This window comes from Oryzias latipes, chromosome 12 (assembly GCF_053564925.1).
Source record: "Oryzias latipes strain Hd-rR chromosome 12, Olatipes_Hd-rR_3.1".
Lineage (NCBI taxonomy): Eukaryota > Metazoa > Chordata > Actinopteri > Beloniformes > Adrianichthyidae > Oryzias > Oryzias latipes.
This window is the reverse complement of record NC_136248.1, coordinates 20531540-20553394: the sequence shown is the minus strand read 5'-3', so window position 1 is coordinate 20553394 and position 21855 is coordinate 20531540. Positions and strand designations below refer to the sequence as shown.

Below are 21855 nucleotides of genomic sequence, written 5' to 3'. Positions count from 1 at the left end.
CTGTAGTGAGATTACCACAAGGAAAAGCCGTTTGAAAAAAAAGTAGTGATAAAAATGATGTTTATTCCAAAACATGCAAATCATTGCTATCATCTCTAATAATTTAGTTTGTAATATTTGCAAGCTGCTTTACACACATTGAACTCTTCAATTAGATTCTTCATTTTCTATAAAAAAGCAATAATTTTGAAAGGTATTATATAGTAAACATGTGTTATATGATTATCATATTTAACAATTTGAGCCTAAAAAACTATTAGAAAAATCTTTAAAAAAATAAATACAAACTGGAAATATTTGGAGTTTTCATTATTGCACAAGTCTTTTCTGCTTATCTCACATTAGACATTTCTTCCCTCCCAGCTCCGTGCAGAATAGTGATGCTGTCATCAGTAACAGCACAAGCTAGCAGTAAGGGGGCGTTGAACTGCTGTGTAACGGAGTACAGCACAGCGTTAGAGTCCGGCTCATAAAATAGCAGCGTCTGACTCGGCCAGTCCAGCAGCAAGCCGATCTTCTGCGGCCTCTTCACCACCTGCAGGGGGACCTTCTTTCCTGCATGGCAGTAGGAGTAGTCTCCATCGTAGTGGGACAGCACCCATGACTGGCCGTTGTGACCCAGCCGGGCCTCATTCCCAGAGCCCTTCCGCTCCAGAGAGGCGTAGCAGACCCCGACCTTAAAGGCCCCGCTCTGCCCCACGTCCACCACCCAAGTGTGGGTTCCGGAGGACAAAGACATCGAGCCCAGAGCGTTGGGCCAACAGTCGAAGCGTGCCGGGTCATAAGGTAGAGGCTGGCGGGATTTTTTGTGGAGGAAAGTCAATGTGCAGAAATCCTCAGAGAGGGAGAGGAGAGGACTAACTGTGCGTTCATCAAACTTCAGATGTGGTGACCGATAAGCTGTGAAAGGAAGGCAAAGGGGTTACTATCCTGTTTGGCCTCTAAAGGATTATACTGACCTTGTTACACTGAATTACTCCACTATTTACTCCTTTTATAAAAATAAAAAAGGAGAAAGACTTTTGCAACAGGACTATTTGTTCAAAATAAAGTCTAAATATCATGGTAAATTCCCCATCAGTAGGACATGAAGAACCTCAGTGTTCTGCTAAAATAGAAAAGCGTCAGTCACCTAACCTCCACTCTGAAGGATTTATGCCTTAGCTTTCACATTCCTATGAAATAATTTTTCATTATTTCCCTCCAACACATTTGATCAAAGCGTTAAAGGGTATATGGATTATATTTTTAAGTTTACAAAAGGCAATAATATACTTTTTTTTTCTTCAGCAAATTCTTCTCTAAAAGTTACAATGTCTAGTTTTAGCTTAAACATTAGAAAGATTGTTTGGAAAATGTTCTCATCTCCACCATAAACTGACAAAAAGACACCAAAATAGTTTCACATGTCAAAACAGCTAAAGTCTGCTATAAAATAATCCAAACACAATAAGATTTAAAAATGATTTGTGAATTTTCTCCAATAATCTCTCAAAGGAAAAGTCAGTTGACTGCCCTTTACGATATTACTATTTAACTTTACAATTCTTTAAATAAAACAGAAATAATTAAATATGTATTCTGTTAATTGTTTTAAGAGCAACAAAAGTATTCTAAAAACAGATTCAATGAGAAAAATATGACTTTAATAAACTTGCACAGAAATTTAAGAAGTTGTATCTTAAGCCAAAACAGATTTGTTAAAAAAAAAAAAAACATAAATTTTGCATCTAATGCTTCTAAATTTGCACTGATACTGGAGTAGCTTATACCTACACTGGCATTTTTGGGATTCATTTTGGAAAACATTAAAATATGAATTTGTTTTTAAAGCATGTGTTATCAAATACCTATTTATTAAAATAAATTAAAGCCAAATTCAGTTTGTGATTGTGAAATGTTTGGATTTTAGGGGCTAAAGAAGAGAATTTCAGACTAAATGTTTAAAATCCTAGAGTATCCAGACCTTAGTAACCTAATATTTACAAGGACTTCAAAAAACCAACCAAATGTTGTCAGTGTGCTTGACAGAACATCAAAAGACAAGTCAAATAAAGACAAACCAAGACTTAAAACTAAGGGAAAGTGACATAATATTCAGAAAGTGCAACAAATGAATAAACAAATAAATAATGTAAGAATAAAGGATACATTAAATCTATTAATTATATCAATGTTTTCTAGGTACTGAAGGCCCACACCAATGGAGGAAAAAGATATTACAATCTAACAGCAACACACAGAATAATATCAAATATTGTATTTTATTAAAACAGGAGGAGCAGGAGAAGACAAAAAAGAAAGAAAATAACAGAGGGCTTACAAACAGACACACTGACACACTTCCAAGAAATAAAACCAAAGGTCAGTTGGGAAATAAAGCATAAGGTTGTTATCCTGTTGTCTAATAAAATCTCAGTGTGTCAGGACAAACCTTTTGGCCCCAGCAGCAGCGCTGTAGCCCAGAGGCCTCTCAGAAGTTTGCTGTCACTGCAGGCTGAGTTCAGGCTAAGCTGCTCAGTGTCACGGGGCTCCCCGACCCCCTCTGCCTTCTCCACTCTGATTTCAGCAGAAAAAAATGACATACGATTATTTCTACGCCCGCAAAAGAATTTTTTTATGGTTACAGAAAGAAAAAACAAAGGCAGTGTACCTTTCAGCAATCTCCTGCAGGCTGGTCTGAAAGGCAGAACAGGTGATTAGTTTCAGTGATTGTGAGTTCCTCTACATCTACAGTCCTCCCACCACAGCCTGCAGTCTGAACCTCCCCCGGTCTCTCACCGCCAACTGCGCGTCCGGAGTGTGCGTCAGCGTGTGCACCAGGTGGGAGCGCGTCTGCGTCAGGCTCGTCAAGGCATGGTTCCAGTGGGCCCTCTGGGTGAGGAGGCACTGCTCCACCCGCTCTTCTTCTCTCTGCACCTCCTCAAGGAGACGCTGCTCCTCCTCCTCCAGGGCTTCACGCACAGCGCTGATCTGGGCCAGCACCTGCTCCCTGGCCCTGCTTGCTGCTGACTGCATCAAGGTATAGGAGGAGCAGGTTAATGTTTAGATGGTAGTCATGTTTCATTTACTATTTTCCTTCAGTATACATTCATTCACTAAAATGCTTTTAATCAGACATACTTCATAATTTGACATCCTTTTGTTTATTTTACATGAAACTCTATGGTCAGAATTCCGTCCCTATAACTCCCTAAAGAACTATTTATTGCGCGATTATTCAGTGCTCTCGATTTTGAAAGAAATTCAGACACCATACTCATTTTTTTTATGGTAAAAACAATGTCACAGATTATGTAAAAAACAAAATAAATATGAACGTTTTACCAAGACTATTTACAAATCCACTGTTCTGATGATGAAAACTATAAAAATAAATTAAAATACTTTTTTGGATATGAAATGTTGTTCAAACGCAATGCATTGTGGTCTGTATTTGCCAATCGACAAAACGGCGAACGCACTACATAACGTAGTGGACTAATTAGTAAGTAGTGAAGAAAGTCGGACAGGACCTTTATTTTGTGCCCAGGCTGGCAGCCTGCCCAGGGTGCACTTCCCCTTTGCCCTATACAGTAGCTGGGATAGGCTCCAGCAACCAAAACTGATGAAGCAGTTTAATTATATGGATGGGTAAACTTTAGTTTTTTGTAGTTTTTTTGATTTTCTTAATCTTTTACCCCTCTAATAGATTACAGATTTTAAATTAAAAAAAAAATTATTTTACAAATCTGTCAATCATCAGTTAAATTTGAGCTGAAATAAGATGTAGGGTGTATGCAACTCAAATCCCACCTTTGGATTGTTTTGTCTTTTTTTTTGTTTGTATTTTTGCCTTAAACGCAGTAAATATCTTTATAAAATATAATAAGACATAATAACACTTTATAAGCTTATTTATCTATGGATGCAAATTTTACAGTTAGGCATTTTATGTGACTATTTTGCTTAATGCTTTTTAGCTTCTTTGGAAATAAATGGAGCCCTGCAAAAGACTGGTGACCGGTTCAGGATGTAACCCTGCCTTCTGGGTGGGCTCCAGTAACCCTGTGACCCCAAAACAGATTCAGTGGGTTCAGATGATGGCTGCATGGAAATAATGGGTTTGAACAGCAAGTAGGTAAAGGAAAAGTTATTTGTGGATGTGCATTAACAGGGAAAAAAGCTTCTTCTGGCAGAAGCATTTAAGGAAGGGTTTTTTGGGAACCTAAAAATCAGTCATAACTTCCCAGTTACTTAAAATAATATATAAATCACTCATAAACTTCACATTATAGAAAAAAACAAATGCAAAAAAGATGACCGATATGGTTACTAGCCAATTTACTATCCAATTTGATGTTAATGCAAAATTTCTTTATTTATGTTTATTTTTTACATTTATAAACACATGTCTGCATTCAATTTTTTCATTTTATTTCAATCTTTTTGAACAATATTTTAGCTATTTTTTATAAGAACATCATTTACAGATATTGGCAAATTCATATTATTTAAATAATATAGACCTATATGTCTTTTACTGGATTAAACCATCTTTCTGGAGTATGAACATCATAAGGGAAGCTTATAAGGCTCACATATGCTAATGACACATTTATTATAAATCTCTATATAATATATATATATATGTACATATAAATATGCCTTAAAAATGTTTAAAAGAAAATTTGCTTTATACATTTTCCCAATTTGATTTTGGTCTAAAAACTGATCAGTGAGGGATTGCTTTCAACAAATTCAGTTCCGCAGCTTTAGTAGCGCATAACAAAGATACTTTTTTTTTTATTAAGACCTTCTCTCCCGTTTAAACACTTTTAAAAAAAGAACCTTCCCTTATTTAAAAATCTTTCAAAATAAATCCTTCTGAGAAAGTCAACTATTGAAAAGTTGCTCATTATTACTGTATCGTTTTATCACAATTACATGTATCAGTAAAAAAATATGATCATATTCCTCTCAGGGAGAAACATTACAACTTTAAGTCGCGAGTTGTTTGACAATATATTTTCCTTAACCTGCAAGCTGTTAGCAAAGTATCCCAATGACAAACCTATAGTGAGGGTCAAACATGTCTGGGGGCGGTAATGTTAACTAAAAAAAGGACAATAAAATGTTGTCTTGCACTGCTGGACATTCACATGTTCAGCACAAAAACTGCAAATAGATGATAAAAATAAAAGCGTTTACTTTACTGACTTCTATTCTGTGCTGGTAGAGTAATAATAACAGGAAGACAGAGCTTCAGTTCAGTCGGTTTTCAAAAAAATCGTTTTATAATTCTCTATTTAATAGGCAAGAATTATTTATATCAAGAATATGTTTGTCTTTGATTTTTGTCATATTTTGTAGTTACATTTATTCGTTTAAATTAAAAGTTTAATCCCAGGTGAAACAAAAAAAAAGCTTTGTTGTAATAAAAATAAGGATTTTAAGTAACTTTTAGATTAAAATAACAAAACCAAAAATACCCAAATACATCACTGAAAACCAATGATATTCAAAATGTGGCAAATATGCAAAACATGCATTCTTTGCATGTAAGCCTAATTTGTGTTCATGGTTGTTATTTTTCAACATTGCATCTTTGCTTTTTACATGCTTTGTCAAACATCAGTCCTTAAGGCTCATGTGACTTCTAGAAACAGGTGAGTCAGCTAAAATCAGGTGTACTTGTGAAACTGGCTCTGCTTGGAGCTTCATTCCTGAGAGAGTTTGTGTTTGTGTGCGACATGATCCATGACAACCCGTATGGAGCAGCAGCTCTCACCTGCAGCTTTTGCTCTTTGGTGCTCAGCGTCTGCTCGATGAAGCTCTCGATCCTCTTTGCCTGCAGCTGCATTTTTTCACACACGTCCACCAGCTGGTTCTGGTTTGAGGAAAACACAAACACCGTCACTCTGCCAGCTTTTTGGGGTGATTAGACACAGTTGCTGAGCATCCTCAGCTGGAAAGACAACAAGAAAATCCCGTTTCTTTTTTTGGAAATACCACTCAGACAAATCAGCAAAGGGAAGCATCATGCAAACTCAGACACACCCCTGTAGAACAAAAAACATGAACACAGCAAACACACAGTTTCCACACTTCTCTGACTCACAACTATCTTTCCTAACGCATAGCTAATGATTAACAGGCTAGTAAAAATACACATTTGTTGTCAAATTTAGAGAAGTGTCACTTCTCCTTGGAGAATAAAAAGGCAGATGACAAAAAAGTCAATTGTGCCCCAAAGATTTCATATAATTTGAGTTATTACATGTTACATGTAAAACATGTTTGCATCCATCACAATGTTTTTAAAGAAAAACAAACAACTAAAAAAGGACGTGGTGTTTGGGTCAATGAATGAGCGCTTACCCTCACAGCAGTCACCCTGGTGGCCAGAGGGGTCACCGCGTGCCCGCGGCACGCGCCCGAGCTGGCGCACTCAGAACACACGGGCTTCTGATCGGTCCCGCAGAACCAGTCCAGCTCGCTGTCGTGCTCCACACAGAGCTCGGACTCCGCGGAGAAGATCCCGGACTCGGTGTCGGAGGTGGTTCCGACGGTCACCGCGGTGGTGCCCCCCGCCTGCTGCGCCCTCAAACCCCCGGTCAACACGGAGAAAATGGGCTGCTCAAAGTCCATCCCGCGGCCGTTAGAAGCCGTCTTCGGTGGGGTCGAGCATGTTAAATCGACGGCAGTGAAGCCTTCCGTCATGTCAGGAGAAAAGAGCAGGTGCACCGGCGGGGGAGGAGTACAGCCCTGTAGTGTAACGCAGGTGTAACAGGTGAGCGGAACACGGAAGTAGCGGCGTCACGGAAGGTCAGAGCGGCTCCAGTCTCTGCCCCACTGCTGTTCTCAGATAACAGCCGGCTCTTTGACGCAAGCAAAGCGGGTTTAATTACACTCCCAAAGCTTGAATTTGCTCAATAACTTTCTAATTTTCTCAAAATAACGCATTTCTCCCCCCAGGGTTCAAAATCTTGCTGCTCGATAGACTATTAGACTGAAAACCTAAACAGGATTTCAACCAAAAAACCTTTAATTCTTGTAAGTAAGGTTAAAGACCAACTCCAATTAAAATTAGTGATATGTTGTTGTGGCATTTTTACTTATAATGAACGACATATATGAAGAAAATTAAATTTGCATTTCTGAATATTTCTTTATTCAAATCGTTGTGAGTCACGAGCAGACGAAAAAATACGGACAAATAGATTCATACATCTTCAGTTTTTTGGTCCGAGCTGGCATCTGGCTCCAAGCTGGACGGCTGAATAATGGCTCCAATATTGCTGGGAATTTTTGTTGTTCTGCTAATGTTAGGTTGGAGTTGTGAGGGGCTGTAAACTATTGAGAGAGAGTGTAAACAAAGGGATGATGGGAAATTAGGTCAGGCTTACTTTCTATGCTCCGCGCCAATGGTAATGCTCACAACTCACAGGTTAATTAATAAGTTTGGAGTGATAACATTAATTATTGCGACTGGTGTTCTATTTGATTCCTTGATGTTGTATTTTGTACTTTGATATTTTTTTAATTAAAGCTGGGGAAAAAAAACAAAAACTCTGGGGTTAATTTCTAATGAACCTCTGCCGCTCTGCAGAAGCTATGTCCTAGAAGATGAAAGTGTTTTTCTTTATTTTTTTTATCTTTTAGTATTTTACCCCAAAACAGAATAGTAATATTAAAAAACAAAAACAAAAAAACAATTGGAACGCTTTTTACGGCAGCTGGATTGTTCAGTAGGTTAAGTGCAGGACTGGCACATGGAAAATCGGGATTTAATTCCCAGGGGGCTTGTGGGTCCTTGGGTCCTTCACGCCACAGTCAAACTATATGTAACCACAAGGAGGCCCAAGTCTGGGTTTCCCTGTGCTTGTCCCCACCCAAGATAAAATACAGCATTGTGTCTAAATGTGCATCCTGTGTAAAAATCTCTGCCAAACCACCCATTTGGTAGTGTGAGCTGACTCGCTTCGACTGAGTGGACATGCCAAATGTTGAACAACTGAGAACACTTTCATAATCAAAATATGATTGTATTTTGACTTTAAGCTTAGCTCTACGTAGGCCTAATTAACATATTTAAACTATATAATCTATTTATATATATTTTGAGATTTAACATATTTTTTTTCCTTAAAAAAGGATTAAAAAGGATAAAAAAGGGTTTTTATTTTTCCACCTTTTTTTTATTTTAAAATTTTAGTTATTTAAATACTTAGTTATAATTTCTTTATTACTTTATGTATTTATTTATTGAGTGGATTAGCCCCCTGGGATGCCACATCTCGTTTTTTTGGCTTCCTCCTGTTAGATTTAAGAAAAGCTGATGAAGGAGGGTTGAGCAAGAAACAAACAAAGGGCAGCAGACAAAAAAACAAAAACAAGTTATGAGCCAAATAAAGTTTATAGTACTCCCCCCGTCCCCAAAGTAGATCGACATAAAGCTTTTAAATTGGGTGTTTTAAAAAGTTTAGGGACTTTTTAAAAAGTAATTTGTTATAAAATGTCTTGCTTTTATTTCTGAATTTCTCGTTTTTTTTTATTTTTTCTGAATATTTACCCAAAGTTTTACATTATTTTATTTTGATTTCAATTTTTTTTTTTTTTATTTCAAACACATATTTCCGTAAACTACTCTAGTTGTAATACTTGGTTGAAAAATCATCATGCATCTATTTTCTACAGCTAATTAGTTCCTTTTAGAGTCACTGGGTTGCTGGAGCCTATCCTAGCCCCTGTTAGGCTAAGACAGGGTACTACTCCCTGGACAGGTTGCCAGTTCATGCCATGGCCACACAACCAGACACACTCACATTCTAAAGGCACTTTTAGGGTCACCAATTGACCTATGAAGCAGGGTTTTGGACTCTGGGAGGAAGCCATAGTTTTCAATCAAAACTCAAGCATACACGAAGAAAATATTCAAACTCGAGTCCAGATTTGAACTAGGACCTGATTTCTGTGAGACGAGAGTGCTAACCACAGTAGACAATAGTTAAAAAGATTCCTACAGCTTTTGTTGTCATTAAATTAACATTAATTATGATTGTCTGTCATTTTAGTGCAACTTGAAACAATATCTTATTTTTCATTTAGAATTATTCAAACTAATTTAAAAAACGAATGAAGAAACAACTGATCACCTTTTTTAAAACTGCAAAAAAGGGGATAAATATAGACACAGGATTTATTTCACCACTGGACCAGTGAAAAAGGAAAAAAGGATGATATATCAACCCCTCCCATTTTGAAAAATGAATCCCCTTACTTTATAATCTAATAATGGTAAGATTGTCCTATTTCTGACAGGTTTAAGCTAAAAAGAAATCTGTAAATACTTAAAAGAATAAAATAAAGTGTGTGCTATTCAGAGTGGTTTTCTCCCCCAGAAAATAAGATTAGTATGATGACACTTAGTTTAATCCTATACTCCAAGTATGTGTCCAGAGATTAGTGACACACTTTTTCTTTAAATAAACACTTGTTTTGCAATAGTGAGCTACACCCAGTATCTGGAAAAGACCACATTCCAGAATATCCTGAAAGACGTATTGAATTGGATTTTGAAATACAAGGTGTGTCATTCTTTAATTACTAAATGTCTTTATCCGCACAACCCCCCCCCCCCCCCCCCCCCCACAAAGGTTTGGAAAACCAACCAAATTAGAAATCTATATTATACTAACGTCAGTACAGTAGTGATCTTTATTAAAGGAATGCTCTTTTTACAATATAGTTTTACTTTATTTTTGTTGCATTTTCCTGTGACTAAACAGTTTTATTGACAATGGCTTTGTGTTTTTTTTTTGTAACCCCAGGCCACTTTGACCTACTCTAAAATCAAATAGATCAAATCTCAAGAAACCCGAACCAGCAAAAAGAATGACACCCCCCGTCTGATTGTTGGTGCGTAACTGAATAGGAGTGATTGACAGAAGAGCGTCAGGCCTTCCAGCTCTGACAAAGTGGGCTTCCACACATCAGACACAGACCTGCCATTGTTGCAAGAACATAAAAACCTGTTGTGTGAAGTAACAAACACAAGGACACAGGTGTCTACACCAGGACAGGAAACAGGGGGTTTGCCTGAAGGCTGCAAAATAGGAAACTGTAGGGGAACTTCAATAAATAGAAATTATTTTTTCTTCTTTATTTACCCACAACAGATTCATGAGAAATGTCTCCTTGTAAGTGAACTTAAAATTCTTTAAAAATATTTTTTTTATATTAGAGCTGCTCTTTTTTCCATTCAAATACATAATTAGAATGCACCAAACTGTGCTCTTGCTAATGACTCGGTTTAACAGCAATTCTTTTTTAAGAGATTTGATAGTTATTGCTGTTTACTAAGCCAGATTTATAAAAAAAATATTACTGATTTTTTGTATCTTAAAATGTGCTTTTTATCCCTCAGAAATAAAAAACCCTCAGCTTTCACCGTGTTAATACGTTAAATAGTAATTAGAGTAAATAGACTTAAATAATTACAGAAAATACGAATCTGTAAAACGATGATAAGCAAATACAGTACAGCTGCTGTCCACCAGAGGGCGATGTTCACAAGCAATAAGCCATTTTGACGAGCGTTAGATGTACTAATAGAGAAATTAAGGACCAAAAAAGGAACACAAATATTTTTAAAGTATATGAATTGGAGACATTTTTGATGGATTCTTTTACAAGTTAACATATATTAATCGTAGAAGAGAAACTAATAAAGAACATTTAATGATTTACTTAGATGCACAAAAAAGGAGCTCATGCATAATAATGTTTATAATGTTCATTAAAGTACAGTACTGGAACATTTAACGTGTGTACCACCTTATGTTGTATCTAACACAAATCACTGCAGATTGGAGGGCAAAATGGGAAAATATGAAAGAACCGCATAGTTAACATAAATTTATCAGAGTCCTAATTGGGCTAAAATGAATAAATATAATTATATATGGTAGAAATAGTTTCTACATGTCAAAAAATTTCATTAACTTGTCTTTCTGCTTCATGTAATCTCAATGACAGACTACAAGTCTGTTTCCAAAAAAAAAAAAACAGTTTTGTTTGCTTTCTGAGAACAGTATCTAAAGGTAATATTATGTTGGTTTGAAGTGAAAATAAGGGTTTTTGAAAAAACGTGAAAAGGTCAAACCTTTTTTTAAGTCTTAGATAAAACTCTTCTCATCAAAAGATTCCAATTCTGTGTATTTTGTAGAGTTTCAGACTTTATGGGCTGCAGCCAGATTCTCACATGTGAGCTGCTCAAGTCACACGTGTCTGTGACTCAACTGCCCATCCTGGGGGGTAGTGACAATTAACCGTTGAGATCAACCAGAGGGGGTTTTGTGATCACAAGATTTCATGTGTTAACTGCTGTTAAACTGCTTGAGCAAGAGAACCAAAGCTGCATTGTGAGAGTTAAGTTATACCTGCATGTAAGCGCCTCCTTTCAGTGTTTGTTTTTCTTCAAAACACTGGCGGCCTTTGTCCTCTTTGTCCAGAATGTGTTCATTGCAATCCTGAAAAGAGTGTGTCTTTTCCTTGAGAGGGTTAATTCTTGTTCGAAGGAGATAGTCTTTTTTGGAACCATGCCGTCTTGGTTGCTTAGTTTCCTCAAATATTGATGCAGAAAATCAATATTTGAGGAAATTCCCCTCAATTACAGCTTGTGTTGTGCATATGCACATATTCCACTGTGAATTTCATCTTGTTGTAAGCTTAACTATCTAAAAAAACTCGAATTGTGGAGATGGATTACCGTTAATTTATATTAAGTTGTAGGAATTTTCTGTGGCTGCTACACTAGAAGTCAAGGCACACATAAAACAAGCTGGTTGAACCAGATCTGGTCAGAATTACAAAAAAGGAAGTAGTTTTATTGTGAAAATCTGGAAGCTGTGTGCCCCAAAAGAAGCATATTAATTTGCATTTTTCATGGCACAACCCTTATTTTTTTTTTTAAATAAATGAGTATAAAATAGATAAGGCATTATTTTTTAAATACAATAGATTAAATGTTATTGGGGAAGCCTGGTTCACATTGAAGAAACATTTCCAGATGAATCATAAGTTGGTTTAAACCCAATTGAAGACATTCAAACAAGGCTAGACAAATACAGTAACATAAAGAAACTTTATAATAATGAAAATGAAACTGAGTTTTTGTGTAAAATGCTAAATAAATAATAGAGCAAAAACAGGTGTTTTGAAGATGCTAGTTTACTTACACTCACTAGAGTATCCATGTCCTCAGCAGAGTAGGTTTTGTTAATAGGCCACACATCCACTGCTCCGCCTATGCACACCACGCCGGGTTTGTGTGGACATGGTGGCATTATGTTGCAATGCCCATCCACAAAACACATGAATTATGTTTGTTAATCATGATGGAATTTGTTTGACTTTAATGACTGTTACATCACAAATATAACAATCCTATCCTTTCTAAAACTGGAAGAGTTCAAGCAATTGTGCTTTTGTATAAATACTATGTTGTCTTAATTAGACTCTTTTTCTTTCTTTCTCTGGTGCAGAATTAGGAAAAAGGCACTGCTCCTTTTCAGATATGTAGCATAAAAGAAAAAGCTTTTGGTCCAAGACCCATAGTACAGGTATGTTAAATGTGCTTAGTGTTGTGACATTCTCACTAATAAAACTTTTATAGAATAGACTTCAGTCATTAATCTAATCCAAATTTCAGACAAAACTGCCAGCACTTTGCCAAAATGGAAAAAACTTGTAGCGTTTTAGGGTCATGAGAAATTTGCCTGAGTTGTGGGCGGGACCGTTGGCTTATTTCCCATCATCCATCTGTGTACATTCTCACTCACAAGCCCATTACAGCCCCTTACAACCATACTTTAGCGGTGGGACAAAGATGGTGAGCTATGTTGGAGCTAACCACCGTACAGTTCTAAACCACATGCCAGCTCAGACGAGACGTACAAAGATTATGTCTGCAGCATTGGAATGAAGTGGAGGGAGCTTATTGCCTGTAATGTAGATTATAGATGTGATGATACATCACAACTACAAGCTTTTACAAACAACTTAGTTTTTTGATCTCTCTTGTTTCACCACAATGAAGAAATACTTAAAAAGGCAATTTTACCATCATCATCATCATGTTAAAAACACCAAAAAAACATTTTCATTAGATTGGGTCATCTAATCTCTGAAGGCTCTCAAAAATAACCTGTAATTTCTAAAAGCAAACCTATGTGCTGAGTTGAGGGCAAACCGACATCTTTAAACTATCTGACTTAGTTTTGTACAATTAGAATAGGATTATCAGGTCACTAGTAGTTTCAATGCCATTTGCTTACTTATCACTTTATTTCGCGCGCAAATGTCTGTGCATGGTCACGAGAGTTCAATGGCGTCATATCTGAAATGGGCGGCCTTTGAACGTTCTCGTTTTCTATTGGTCTGAATGAACTCGCTGCTGGCACCAAACTCGCATCTCATTGGTTGATTCACCCCTGACTAGTTCCTCTCCCCGGTCCCGCCCCCCTCGCAGCAGCTCGCTCGGCTCTCCTGCGCCAGCGGTGGTGGTGTGTCACCGAGGCAGGGCTGCGGCCGGATAGACCCGGACACAGGTCAATTACCACTCGCTCAGTCCCAAAGTGGCATCGCTGGGGAGCTACCTCGGCGAGCTGTCCATCTCGGTTCCGATTAAGTTGGATCTACTTCCTCCCGGTGTCACTGCAAGACCGTTCTCCCCATGTCGGATTTCAAGCTCGGGATCGTACGGCTCGGCCGTGTGGCCGGGAAGGTGAGTTGGATCTATGATCTAGGGCTGCCATGTGCGGCCGTGGGAGGGCCCTCGGGGAATACAAAAACACGACTGAAGAAACCGTTACAGACATTAGTGGATCCTAGTTTGCAGCTGTAATAACAATGTGGCCATTGTGGACTCTGGCGTCGTTTAGCTTAATCTTTTTAGCCGCGTTTGAGCAGAGAAGCCGGCCGTGTCGAGCCAGACTGCTCCTGAATGCCGCCGCTATCAGTCTCGATTAGAGCTAGCGCTAGCTTACATGTAGCAGGGTACATTAGCGGTTTCTAATTTCAAAACAGTTGTGACGCATATTGAAACATTGATTCGTGTTTTTAATTTGTACTATCGGTGCTGTTATCAGTAGTGTTGAAAATGTGCAAATTGTAAGGTGAAGTGCCGCAAAATTATCAGTCGCTGATGGTTAGCAGCACGCTAACGGCTGGATCTGGATTACACTCAACTGTTGGCTAATGAAGGAAGTGTTGCCACGCTTATCAACTGACTTTTGCCGGCCTGAACTGTGGTGTGCAGCATGAATGCGAGGCGGAGATTTGTCATTTATTTAAAGAAAAGGATGATGTCAACCCCAAGTATTTGTTCCATGAGGATGTGACGTGAAGGAAGGGCTGGAAACGCTGCTGGTGTCACAGGACACCCGGGATGAACTGGACAGGTGGATGAACTTGTGTGAGCTGTGATGGATCTAGCTGCCCACCTGCTGAATGACGACATCCAGCAGCGCGAGACACCTTACGCGGGCGCGCGCGCGCACACACACACACAGAAGAAGCTCTTCAAGGTCCATAACTCATCTGTCACATTTGACTTGTGCTCACTGCAGCCTGAGACTTACGTATTTGAATATTTCATTTAGCAATTATTAAGGGCTGCAGTATTGTGTCTATTACATGCAGAGGTGTGTATTAGCAGGTTATATAACTATTTTATTGTTAAAATGCATTTTTTTCTAACTTGCTTAGCTTACTTTTAGACAACAGTATTAGAAAAATCTCTTAGTTTTTGAACTGTGCTACTTATTTGTCTAGTTCAGTGGTCTGCAACAGGAGGCTTCTTTCCATTGTGGCTCTGAAGAAAACTTAAAATGTTTTTAAAATGTACAATGTAATCTATTATTTGGACTAAAAGCCACATTGAACGAATGACAACAGTCAGACAAGTCAAATCTTATTAAAGTCATTTACGAGCAGTTAAAGCACAGTACACATCACTTTGCAAGGTTTTTGACTACAATACCCATAATGCAAGCCATAAAGCAATGCAGTTTTGTAGTTTATCAAAGTCGCCTTTTAAGCACCATGTGCCAGAGATAATCAGTTCTAAGAAGCACTGTCGATTTGAAGAAAATTAAGGATTTTAAGTTTACCTTATGAGTAAAGTAACTTAGTTAGCTCTGGTTTAATTTTAGTTTGTTAGGTTTACAAATCGGTGGCTGTGGTGCACCAACAAAACAATGTTGTGTTGTGTTTTAAATCACTACTGACATTACACAACGTGTACAAAATATTCTGCAGTGGGATGATCCCATGTGGCACAGTGTGTCTTTTATTTTGAAAGGAAGTCAGAGGAAGCTCTGTCAAAAGTTAGAAACTCATTCGTATTTGGGAAAAAAATCTAATTTCATTTTGTTTTTAGGAATGAATAAACCATAATTTATATTTCTTATAACAGTGACAATACTATAATAAACACAAACCACTGTCGTAATAAGACTACAGCTCCTTCTGAGTTGTGGTCGGTGAGAAATCAACGTGATTAGCTCTTTTAAAGGTTGCTGTCCCCTGGTCTAGTTACTTGATATTTGCTGATAATTGCAAAGAAATGGAAGCATCTGCATCTGGCCTATGTATAGTAGTTCATATTAACTATATGACCCACAGAGTGATCTCTGAAACTAAATCCACAGTGACAGTCACTAGGCCTGCACAATATACCGCAAATTTATCGTTATCGCGAAATCAAGGTGTGCAATATGCATACCGCAAAAGACGGCGAAAATCGCAATAAATGGTTACCTCAAATCAGGGCTCGACATAGCCATTTGTCCGCTGGCCCGGTCCTGTTTTTCGAGCAGTACGGACCACAAGACTTTATTTTTTACTTGTCCGCTCGGGCCACTAAAATATCTAACAATTAATACATTTTTCACCTTTTTCAATAAAGTATATTTTGCGAAAACGTGTAGATTTACCTCGTCTTCATAATTTACTTTTTCTGCTAGTCCTGTGTTCAGACTTCAAGGATTTCTATGGGAAACCTTTTATCTTCTCCTCCTCTCCCGCCTGCGCGCGGCTGTCACTACCGAGCACCATGCGGCACGCGCTCACTCAATTTTTTTTTCAAACTTTATTGAATGTAACAATTCAATACTAAACAATGTTAAACAGCAACAACGAAGGAACAAGCCAGTGGGTTATTATTACATTTTAGGCAGATATATTTAAACTGACACACATATCAGCGCGCCCCCTGGTGGTTTTTCACCGCGATGATCATAAATCCAACACCGTCACTGAAGAGAGACTGAAGCATGTCAGAGATGTGGAAGACATGGCAGGAATAGATAGGAATATGTTAGATGGAGTGACGGGTGGAATTAGTACTATGGACAGCAAGATATTTAATGAATGCATTGAAGATGAAACTGTATGCACTAAGCTTTAAGCTGAATGTCAAAGAATCAAAGGCAACTCCAAATACCTGAATCTCAGACTCAAATGGAGTATAAGGTCAAACTACTTAATTTTGTTTTTCTTTACAACACTGTAAGCAGTAAGTATTTCTAGTTAGCTGAATGATCTCAGTAATTTAATTGTATTTAATTTTTCAATTATTTAATTTAATTAGGTAACTAAAGTAACTAAAAAGTAAATGTAACTTTGCAACAGTAACAAAAAGCAGAACCTTAAGGCAGTCAGGGCAAAAGAGTCAATAAAACTTCTTAACTATTGATTAGGAACAAATGTGAAATAGCAGTGATTAGAAGCAGCATGAAAACTTTTTAACTAGTGTTAACTACTACACTGCAGGGCTCCCTTCAAAACATCTGAAACAGACTAGAGCAGATTTAAGTTTGATATGCTCTATTTTTAGTCATTGAAAAGTGTATAAATAAGTGCTAGATGTCACCAGAATGCACCAAATTGCACCATATTAAAATTTTCCGGGGGGGGGGGGGGCATGCCCCCGGACCCCCCTAAAGTTGCAAGCACCTGCGGAGCGGCGGGTCTCGCTGTGCGCGGTGTCGGGCCAGTAACTTTCAAAAACTACTGGCCCTGTGGGCCAGTGCAAATTTCTGGGCTATGTCAACCCCTGCAAATGTGCAAAAAAAACTCATGGCAGCCTGAAATAGTGAACAAATGCAATTAATCCCTTTATGCATTTAACCAATCGGAAGGACCCGTTTACCTTGTTGATCAATCAGATGGAGCCCTTTTATGTTTGATGTTTGCCTCCTACGTCGACAAGGGTCATTTGGAGTATAATTTTTAAACCTTTGCAGTGAAATGTAAATGATGTTTTTGGTTGTTTGGCTATTTGTTTATATACAGCAAATTATATCGTTATCGCGATATTAATCACCAATATCGCATATCGCGAGTTTTCCTCATATCGTGCAGCCCTAACAGTCACTAATAATCAACCAATTTTGGTTCTGCAATCACAAAGCTTTTACTGGGCATTAAGGAGACCAAAAAAAATGTTTTTTTATCTTTAGAATCAAATTTTTGAAATGTGGTTTTGAGCTTCTATTCCCCCCCCCACACACATTCAGAGAAAAACTGTGATTTGGTTTGCTTTGTTTTAGAAGTTATGCTTCCATTTGGTGCTGATGCATTTTTTTAATTTTTTTATAGACAAAATACACTCTAATTGATGAGCAGGACATACCACTGGTGGAAAACTATGCCTTTGAGGTAAAACCTTTTGATTTTTTTCAGCTGTAACTGCAGTGTTTTTGCCATTTTCCATGCTACAACTGCAGCTGGTTCCATTTTCAGGCACGCATGGAGGTAGATGCAGATGGCAACGGGGCTAAAATCTTTGCTTATGCTTTTGATATCGGCAAAGGACGGTGGGCAGGCAGACCGCTGCATGAGCTGCTGTGGTGAGTACCTTTAGGTGGAATTGATCCTTTTAGGATAAATGTATGCCAATCCAAGCATATATGTAAAACACTAAATGTACATCAGATGCTCTACCTTATCACCATGGAATTATGCAATATTTTAAATTCCCAAATTCCCTAAAAATGACAAGATCATTTGCGAAGGCCTCATTGCTTTGGAAGTGTCATTTCGTTACATTGTAGAAGGATTTTCAAGGCTGCAACACACATCAACAAGTTCTCTGATCAGAACCGGGAATGCCAGTCAGACCACTATGCCTCACCAGATGAATTTTTGGGGAAATTATTCCAACCAGTACAACTTGATGCTCCATCGCTCTTTAACTCCCATTTGACCCTTTCAGGATTTTCCTGATTGGATTAAGTGAGGTTGGCCTCCACTGTTTCCTTGGCATAAGTAGAGTCAGCTCGGGTTCCACCTGTGTATATATTATCAGAATACACTGAAATCTGAATAAAAAATGTTTTAAAAAATTACTCCCCCAGAGATTAAGTTTAGTGTCATTACTTAAAAAATATCATCTTAAAACCTACAATTCTAGTTGTCCTGTTTACAACATGGAATATTAGATGTACGGTAATCTGTTTGTTTTTTTGTCACGTTGGTAACTGTTGTCTATACTCAGGGAGAAGCACAGAGGAGGCATTGCTCCTAGTTTCCAAGTCATCCACATTAATTCTGTGACGGTGGACAACCGACTAGATAACCTACGGCTGGTACCGGTGGGCTGGAGCCCCAAGCCAGAGGAGATTTCAAGCAAGCAGAGGTAGGAAAAAGATTGAGCTGTTTCACAAAGTACCCTTTCTCTTGCTAAAGGCGACTGTCCCTACACAACACTACAGTTCCTCCTCTCTGAGAAGCTCAAGTCACTGATTTTTTTTTTCTTTTTCAATTTTGATCTTTGAGATTTACGCCTTGTGTTTTTTTTGTTCCCGTCCAGAGAGCAGTCTCTGTACTGGCTGGCCATCCAGCAGGTCCCCGCGGACCCTGTGGAAGAGCAGTACCTGGAGCTGAGTCGCACACGCTACTACAATGCTAACGGGGAGCTGGTGGAGGAGGAGGAGTGCTCCTGTACCTATTACGAGTGCCATTACCCTCCTTGTTCACTCATCGAGAGGAGGGTAGGTCTTTTTTAACCTGAGTTATTACAACATGGAAAGTGTCAGAGGGTAATGAATGATCTTTTGTGTCTTTTGACAGCTGCGGGAGTTCAACATCTGCGGTCGCTGCCAGGTGGCTCGCTACTGTGGCTCCCAGTGCCAGCAGAGAGACTGGCCCGCCCACAAGAAGCAATGCCGCGAACGTAAGCGAGTACTGGCCCTGGAGTCGGAGCCTGAACGATGATCTCTCCTCATCCTCCACAGAGGGAGAGGGAGGGAGAACACAGGGACAGGGTTAGGGTGGGAGCGGGTCGGAAGTGGAAAGCCGTGGAGCTTTGCTCACCAGAGACTAATGACAGAGGACATTGTGGACTGACAGTTCAGGGGGTCAGAAGATTGCAGAGGGGAGAAGGAGAATAAAGCAAAGACATCTGCCACTTCCCAAAAACCTTTCCCCTGGGAAGGTTTCCCCCCCCCCCTTCTTTTTGGGCTTTATTGTTCTTGAGGAGGGAGAACCTCGAGCTCAACCTGCTGCTATGTTGGTTTTGTTTTTTGTTTTTTGTTTTTCAAAAGACGAGAAGCCGTCCCGTTGACAAACTGGACCAGCTTCTTTGGACCACACTCACACAGACCGTTGTCGTCATCCACTTGTATTCCTCCACCTAGCCACTGGGTGCCACAATGTCTGCATTAACAGCGGTGGGGGGGTTATCTGTTGCTCAGCGGATAAAGAGGGACATGGACCTTTTCACTGTAATGTGCCCCTCTCTGATCCCTCACAGCTGCTGCGTTCATGGTCGTGGACACCATAGCCACCTCCGGGTCTTATCTTATTTCCTGCGCAGCCGATTATTACCTGATAGATGTCACGGAGAAAGTCACACTACCAGTGTTGAAGCGTTTGAAGGAGTGTTCGTGGATGTATGAACATGTGCTGCCAGTCTGCTTCCAGGTTTGGTTAATGTGCGTCTTTGTGCTTCTTAAAGGGGCCATAAATACTCAGATTTTAAAGTCATTTAATCAGAAATTGGTGATTTAATGAGATTTTTTTTTTCACTGTTTCAAAGTAGTTGCCAAATAAAGGCTTAATTTTGTATTTTGATTTCCAAATTGCAAGTTTTCCTTTTTCTCCCCTGTTCATATAAGCAGTTTTTTTTTTAATTGCATTGTCCAGGTACAGTTTACAAAAGCTGGTGGTGATAATACTTTCAAAGGCCTTGAAAAGCTTTTTTCCATATGGGTAAAAAAAAGCGGATGTTTCCACGAAAAAAGTCATTCTTCCCGCGATCGTTTTCATGTTCTCACAACAAACCTTGCTGGTGATCACACCCAAACAAGATGTGAAAGTTTTCTCTACCAAAGTGTCGTCTCACCTGTTGCCCGTTGAAAATCCCTGCAGGCGTCTTCTTTTTTGCTAGTTCTTGACGGACATTTCTCCTCGTCTGTATGTTTGCCAGGTTGTTCTGAATGCATTCTGTGAGGTGTTTTGTGCAAGAATCTGTTTTTTTTAAGTTGTCAATTATGTATTTATTTAAATTGATTGTGAAACCTGTTTTTGTAATTATTTGAAGGAGAGCTTTAGAAGTAATTACTGAACATTTGTCGTATGGTTGATGAGGGACTGAACACTGAGCGGTTACTGGATTTTTCTTTTTTTCTTATTTTTTTTGTTCCCTCATGTTTGAATGAGTGAGTCCTCACAGTTGCATTTCAGCTCTTGTTCCACAACACAGCAGAATAGTCACTAAAATCTTCCATTTGAGGGATGTCATGGAGTGCAAAACTTAAAGACCCCCCCCCCACTCCCTAGCAAATGTACATTTTATTTTGAAAGAGTATTGCCTTCCTTCCTTTCTTCTGTTACCAGCAAACACTTCAACAATGGGTCCGTTTATTTAAGCATGTGTCTTTGCGGCTGGTTAGTTGTTTTTCTGTAAGCAAGACACATTTTCAACAGTGCACTAAAGATTTGGCTCTGATGTTGGGGTACTTGTCATAGATTGGGGGGGGGGGGAGTGAAGGGAAGAGTGCAAACTTTTTTTTTTGACTGTACAGATTGTCAAATTTTCCTTTTTTTTTTTAAGAGTATACGCATTAATTACATTGAATTTAGGAGCTACAGTATGTGAATGGAAGTGAAGTTGGAGATAACTGACGGTTGCTTTTCCAGTGTAAAATTATAATAAAATGAAATGATCCTAACTTGCTGTGCAGTCTGCTTTTAAATCTGTTCTGCCAGGAAATTGCAGGGAGACAAAATCCAGAGAAGAGCTCACACCTTTTACGTTGCTTTCATTGTTAGGGCTTTTTTTAATTGACGTATTTGGTTGAGGAGCCTAAAAGGGCTTTGCTTTGTTAAAAAGTCCTTCAATTGCTAAACTTTAGCATTTGTGAGTACCTAAACCCTTTGCAGGACCCTTATTAGTGATGCTTAATCAAATATTTCAAAGATCGCTGGCTAGGGTTTAGGAATGGCGGCCGATTCTAAATGAACAAAGAAGAAACACTGATAAAGAGGTAAAAGCTACACAAATAAACCTTTCGAAAGTTTTGGATCGGAAAGACCTGATTGGCTGCTGATTCTCTTTTTTTCTATTTATTTTTCGGGGAAACACTGCTGTCCTTCGCTGTGGTGGAGCAAATGTCTCTCAGGATCTATGAGTATGTTCTCCATGGTGTACTGATGGACCTGCAATAGCTTAATCTCTAGTAAAAAAAAGCCATTCCTTAACATATGCTAGATCTTAGAGAATTTCCATTTCCACTTCTGCTGCATTTATGAAAAGTGGGTGTGGTTTCTATGATTCCCAAAGTTTATTACATGTTCATTACTTAA

General features: G+C 38.6%; 2 protein-coding genes across 4 annotated transcripts; one reads left to right on the top strand and one right to left on the bottom strand.

Moving 5' to 3' along the window:
* Positions 1-43: 43 nt before the first annotated feature.
* bspry (B-box and SPRY domain containing) lies at positions 44-6702 on the bottom strand. The gene is made up of 6 exons (XM_004074891.4): positions 6361-6702; positions 5771-5869; positions 2782-3012; positions 2654-2679; positions 2435-2559; positions 44-900 (listed from the first exon to the last, which is right to left on the bottom strand). The coding sequence occupies exons 1-6, from the start codon at positions 6700-6702 to the stop codon at positions 332-334; spliced, it is 1392 nt and encodes a 463-aa protein (XP_004074939.1). The 3' UTR covers positions 44-331.
* Positions 6636-21221, top strand: zmynd19 (zinc finger, MYND-type containing 19). 3 transcript variants are annotated; one of them, XM_020707648.3, is made up of 6 exons: positions 6636-6772; positions 17647-17706; positions 17791-17897; positions 18545-18685; positions 18860-19040; positions 19120-21221. In XM_020707648.3, exons 3-6 carry the CDS (start codon positions 17797-17799, stop codon positions 19261-19263), a joined length of 567 nt encoding a protein of 188 aa, XP_020563307.1. In that variant the 5' UTR covers positions 6636-6772; positions 17647-17706; positions 17791-17796; the 3' UTR covers positions 19264-21221. The 3 variants fall into 3 exon arrangements, with proteins under 3 accessions (XP_020563307.1, XP_004074807.1, XP_078812422.1); XM_004074759.5 differs by lacking the exon at positions 6636-6772 and adding an exon at positions 13400-13768; XM_078956296.1 differs by lacking the exon at positions 6636-6772 and adding an exon at positions 14357-14444.
* The last annotated feature ends 634 nt before the right edge of the window (positions 21222-21855 follow it).